The sequence below is a fragment of the Diadema setosum genome, chromosome 15, assembly GCF_964275005.1.
Source record: "Diadema setosum chromosome 15, eeDiaSeto1, whole genome shotgun sequence".
Lineage (NCBI taxonomy): Eukaryota > Metazoa > Echinodermata > Echinoidea > Diadematoida > Diadematidae > Diadema > Diadema setosum.
This window is the reverse complement of record NC_092699.1, coordinates 8,574,772-8,580,767: the sequence shown is the minus strand read 5'-3', so window position 1 is coordinate 8,580,767 and position 5,996 is coordinate 8,574,772. Positions and strand designations below refer to the sequence as shown.

The 5,996-nt window shown below is 40.8% G+C and overlaps 1 protein-coding gene across 1 annotated transcript; it reads left to right on the top strand.

The window, feature by feature from the left end:
- The first annotated feature begins 262 nt into the window (after positions 1 to 262).
- On the top strand, positions 263 to 2,659 carry LOC140239218 (solute carrier family 25 member 35-like). Its single transcript, XM_072319099.1, has 3 exons — positions 263 to 652; positions 1,718 to 1,936; positions 2,339 to 2,659. The coding sequence occupies exons 1-3, from the start codon at positions 263 to 265 to the stop codon at positions 2,657 to 2,659; spliced, it is 930 nt and encodes a 309-aa protein (XP_072175200.1).
- The last annotated feature ends 3,337 nt before the right edge of the window (positions 2,660 to 5,996 follow it).

The following is a 5,996-nucleotide window of genomic DNA, read 5'->3' as shown; positions in this document are numbered from 1 at the left end:
GAATGACGCAACACATACGCACAACTAACACACAATTCTGCAAGCATATTTTGCTAAATACACACTGTACGTATGACCACCGGAATGTTGTGTTATTCTCTTCAAAAGCAGCCCATTCGGCCATGCTGACCAAATGGCCAAAGTAACACTACACGTAGTGCCAGGTAGTCGGCTATTTTGTTGCGGTGTTTTATAACATATAGTGCAATACTGCTAGAGTTTTCAGCTTAGCAGAGTAAAGACCTGTCGAACGATACTGAACATGACCTCGAACGTGGTTGAGTTTTTCTTGGGTGGAATCGCTACCTGCGGCGCGTGCCTGTTCACCAACCCGCTGGAGGTGGTCAAAACTCGAATGCAACTGCAGGGTGAGTTAAAAGCCCGCGGGACGTATCATCGCCATTATAAGAACGTTTTCCATGCATTCTACACAATCGGACGCGTTGATGGACTTGCTGCCCTGCAAAAAGGTCTGGTCCCAGCACTCTGGTATCAGTTGTTCATGAACGGCGTGCGTCTTGGGACTTATCAGTGTTTAGTGAACTTGGGACTGACGAAAAACTCGAAAGGAGAGTTGAGCTATCCACGAACCATACTGGCAGGGGCGTTCGCAGGAAGTTGTGGTGCTTGTGTGGGCAGCCCATTTTATCTCGTAAGGTTTTCCTTTAACCTCACAGTTCCTACAGTATCTTGATAACAAACAACGAACAAGCAAACATGAAGTTATTACCATTTGACTAGATCTATAAGTGGAGCAATGTTCTATTTTTTCTTCTTTCCCCAATTCCCCAGCCTAGGCCATCCCATGCCATGTCATTCTCCGTGGTAACTACAATAACCCACGCAGCCGCTGTCGCGAAACACTATACAGCGGCTGCGTGTAGCTAGTTGCGTGGCATGTGATTGATGCTCATGGAGTTGTCATTCATATAGAAACCCAGATTATCATTTGTACTTTGGTCTTGTCCAAACAGAAATCAAGAGGTTCTATGTTGTTTGTATGTTTTATCTCATGTACTCAATTTTAATCTGCTTAATTACAGCTGTAGATCATAACCTGATGCATGCTTATTTGAAGTTTCTACAATGTACAATGATTTCGTTCAGCAGTGCAGTAAAAATCTCTCAGTCAATATTTCAGACAGTTTACCAGTGTGTAGATTACCTATAACGTTAGAGATCTAGTAGAGTCAACATGCATACTGTATACAGTGTAATACTGTATCTGATATTTCTGAGATCACACAGCCTTTTCTCAATGGTTGGTGTAGTTGTAATATAGTAACCGCAACAGCGACCCCAACACGTACATGTGTCATAACGGTGCCCTGCAACAGAGTTAGTGTAGACAAATGACAGCTATACAATTACTACAGTACTTGTTCTGTAAACTAGCTGTGAAGGTATGACATTTGTAATCTGTTATAATCTTGTGGTGGCCTCTTTGACATTGGCCGTAGGCTGAGTGGAGAAAAAAGAGAGTAGACAGTTGTTTTAGATCACATTTTATTATTTTAAGTGTGGAAGGCCCTTTGGTGGAAACGAAAGCAAAAACAAAAGCAAAAACAAAAGCAAAAACAAAACAATCAGTTGCAATAAAAAAACAGTTTTTGCGTTTGAATATGCTAAACTATAATACGTCTTTCAAATTTTTCCCAACGTTGCTGTACCTGGTACCATTCACATTCTTGCATACATGATGCCTTCCCATCGGCAGGTTAAGACACACCTCCAGGCCCAAGCACACGAGGCCATTGCAGTCGGGCACCAGCACACCCATCATGGAATGGTCCACGGCCTTCGGCTCATCTACTCCAACGGCGGCTTCTTGGGACTTTGGCGGGGCCTGTCCGCAGCTGTTGCCCGCGTGACCATCGGCTCTGCTGCCCAGCTGACAACATTCAGCGCTGCCAAGGAGATGGTCATTAAGAGCCAGGTGTTATGTCTATTTCATGTTGTTTTCTCTCTGTCTCAAGTGTAGAGCTGCTAAGTCTTCATAACTTTGAAGAGTGCTCCTTAAAAACATTATAGGTAAGGTGAATATCTCATCGTGTCATAAAAATGAAAATGATAAAGCCTTCTTGATTTGGAGATTACTTTTGCCTAACTGGGATTTATGACACATTAGTATATCCTTGATCACTCAAACATTCCTGATTTTGTATGTTGTTATTCACATATTCTCATTGCTTCAGTATGGCACTCTCTGAACATTCTTCAATCCAAGTATACATGTACCTATCCAAGACCTAGAGGCTACAAACTCAGACCCAATTTTCTGTTCCCTGTCAACTGACCTTAGTCTGACCATGACCCTAACACCATCGTATCTTTCCAGGTATTCAAGCCGGACAGCCTACTGGTGCCTCTGAGTGCCAGCATGGTGGGCGGGGTGGCCGTGGTGTGTTGCATGACTCCGTTTGACGTAATGAGCACCCGTCTCTACAACCAGGGCGTCGACGCCCATGGGCGGGGCCTGTACTACAGGGGCTTCCTGGACTGCTTCTTGAAGATCATGCGCAAGGAGGGTCCACTGGGCTTCTACAAGGGCTGGTCGGCATCCTGGTTCCGTCTCGGACCCCACACTGTCCTTAGTCTGGTCTTCTGGGACCAGACGCGGAGTTTGTATAACCACATGCAGAAGCAGCTGGCAAGGTGATGTCTGCCAGAGAGTCAGAAAACCTGTTAAAAAAAAAAAAAAAAGATTGATCAATCCAGCATACAGGATCATTGTGGTTTCATATGCCACATGGTGCAATACAGTTGGCTCCTGCTTTTATGAATTTGTATTTGTGCGTGCCTTTTTAAATTCTTTTTTTTTTTTGAGGGGGGGGGGGGGCGTTGGGGGATGGGGTTGTACATGGTTATTTGTTGTTGGTTTTTATTTCCCTCTAAACACACTTAAACTCAGTCTTTTGAATACGAGATATAGCACTTTGTTTCGTTTTCTGTGGATATTAAACCATTAACTGTATTCATAGTACCAGGAGTCGACTGTACGCGGGTCTTCCCTTTTGTGTCTGGAAACAGTTGATCAAACAGACAAACAAAATGCTGTTGCAATACAGGCGACTTCCATTTTAATGAATTCTTTATGACTGGCAATGTTCTTTTGTTACGTCAATATTTTGTTGTTATTGCCAAAGGAATTAAGTATAGGTACATAAAGATATAAAGATGACAAAATTGGGACCTGAATTTTTTACTATGTCAGAATAAAATTTCATGGCAGCCTTGTATTTTAAAACAGGAGCACACTGTAGTGGCTGCCAACATTGCGTGCCACTTTTTAAGCTGTAACTGAAATATGTCCATCATGCACAAAGCTTGAAATTACTTGGTTGCGAAAGTACTACTGCCAAAAAGCAATTTCATATTTCAACTGAAAGACATAGAATTGATAGTCAAGTACATGTGTGTTTCGTTTGTACACTGATATGATCAGACCACTCCTTTGAGTACCTCAGTGATAAAAATCTGTTTTCTACTCAAACTTGAACTTGCCCCTTTTGTCTCAGGATGCACAGCTAATTATCAAATTCTAAAACCACCAGGAGAAGTAGAGTAAAAGAAATATCATCATCCTTCATAGAAGTTAATGCTGTTGTGAACTAATTTGAGGTTCTCATTGTTTAGTCTCAACAGCAGCTATTTCGCAAAGAAACTGGTTATTGGTATAGGGGAAAAATCTTACAGTGGTGTGCAAGTGTCATATTGATTTGCACATGTATACAGTGAATGCTTCATAGTGAAGGAGCTGACTAATTAATGCTCTGTGAGCAGAACTGATGTGGGCTCAGTCTTGATCAATGGGACGATGTAGTTTCTTTCCAGACTTTCGCATTTAATTATATTTAGACATTGTTTGTGATACATGAGGAAAAAGGCAATTACGCTTCTGTCTTAATGAAAGACAGGCCAGTGTTTGATCAAATCCAAAAAAATGACTAACTTTCCGCCTTCAAGTGTTTCTGTGACCAAAGCTAGTGGAACACATATTTGTGCCATGTTACCAGTATTCAGCCAGTATGCTTTTATGCTAAATGCAATAGCTGTGAAGCACAAAGGTATTTGAACAGTACATGGACATGGTGAGTACCCATCTGGGTTTTGTTAAAAGCAGTTATAATGCATTGGTTTGTGTGATATGTGGCATATTGCTCTGACTAGTGATGCCAATAGCATTTACCTCCTTGGACAATGCAAATTCTTCAGTGCACAAAGAAATTCCATTGCATTCACCTTCATTAATCGCATATATTGCACATATTCCTTGACAATCCACAAAGTATCTACGACAATGTAAGTGTTCATGAAGATTTTTTCTTCATGGGAAACCATAAATACCCAGAGTTGTGTTTGAGTCAGTATGTCATTTCTTTGAGATATCATAAGATTTATAATTGACACTCTGATGCAAGTGTGCACTAATCAAAAACAGAGTAAGTTGGCAAGCCTGTGATGGCCTAAATCTAAAGGAAGTATAACCAAAAAAAAAAAAAAAAAAAAAATGGTTTGCATCTGTCTTTAAAAATTTCTGTCCAGATTGTGGGGATACATTAATTATCAAGTACATGTGTAATGTTTTAATTCCTATGAGCTGTTTTTTACCATTCAATATCAGTGTGTTTTTTTTAACCATTCGATATTAGTGTTATTTTTTTCTCTCTCTCTTTCCCAATGTATTATAGACGAGGGAATTCAAGCCCTCTTAACCCCAAGTCCATTACAGTCATAAAACAGAGAGTTCAGAATAGATGTATACCACTTTAAGTATGTCAGCAGTTTTCTCGAGGGAGACATAATGTCCTATCGGTTTAGCTTCAGCATGCGAGGAAAAGAAACGATCTACCAAAGACCATATTGTGCTTAGTAGCAATCCTTTGTGATGTCATTATTTGCTTCCGGGGGAAACAGTACAACATTTCCTGTTCTACAGGAGAGGCACAATCTTTCCCCTTCCCGTTTATTCCATTTGTTGCCATAGCCTCTCTGGTATTGTCCATATTCCACTTGATACTTGTTTCAGAAGAGAAAGGGAGAACCACTTTTCTTCACAGTGGATAGGGTTTGTTGAGATGATCCCGCTCCTTGTGCCAAAGTGACAGTGGTTCTCCCTGGGTCACAAAATTTGTCCAACAGCCCTAAAATTGAAGGCAATCCCTTACAAACGTCGTTTATGTTCTCTATTTGAGAACGAAGTACATTGTATTCGAGAAAGTCTTGCATTCCATTCCCTTGACTACCATCTGAAACCTTTATAATTGACCACATCGCTCCAGTGCAGAGCCAAGGATGTGACTCACAACATTTCACTGTGGTGGCTGTGTTCACATTTTGTATTCTCTGAATACTCTAATCTTAAATGTGTTCATTCCCCGATAAGTTTTTGGGCATTCCAATTAGGCACTAAACAACTTAAATGTTATACATTGTACCAATAAGCATTCTCTCATAAAGTTTTGCATCAGTTGAATTACAGTATTCCAAATTTGTTTATATTCTGATAACTTCTCTCTGCTTGATGTCACACGCCCCTTACAGTTCACGTGTACTCTCTTAATATTAACTCCCTTCCATCAGTACTGGACACTTGGGAGTTGATATAAACACTTGGACTGTCTAGTTGTATAGAGAAGACTCAACATAATATTCAGGGGTATGAGGGTCTGGGGTAGGTTGCACTTTTTCACAGACTTGGCAACAATGTCCTTTATGCTTTGAGCTTATTTCAGCCACACTGATCTTTTGAAAAGCACGTCTGTGATGCCCTTTTCCCCTCAAGTATGTTGGACTTGTATCCTCTGAAAACAAAGCAAAGGTGGGGAACTTTTTGACTGGCTTCACTGTATATATTTGCCTGAAACTGCAGGTGCCATAAATTTCCCTGTCGGGCAAGTAAAATGTTTGGGCACTTGCCTGTTTTAGCCCATAAATTGCCACTAGGCAAGTTGGAAAAAGAAACTATAATTGTCGTGCAATATTTGACGGTTATT

Excerpts from the sequence above, each read along its gene's own strand:
- LOC140239218 (XM_072319099.1), top strand. The coding sequence starts at position 263 with ATGACCTCGAACGTGGTTGAGTTTTTCTTGGGTGGAATCGCTACCTGC. Across the intron at positions 653-1,717 it reads TGGGCAGCCCATTTTATCTC|GTTAAGACACACCTCCAGGC; the intron begins GTAAGGTTTTCC and ends TCCCATCGGCAG. Across the intron at positions 1,937-2,338 it reads AGATGGTCATTAAGAGCCAG|GTATTCAAGCCGGACAGCCT; the intron begins GTGTTATGTCTA and ends GTATCTTTCCAG.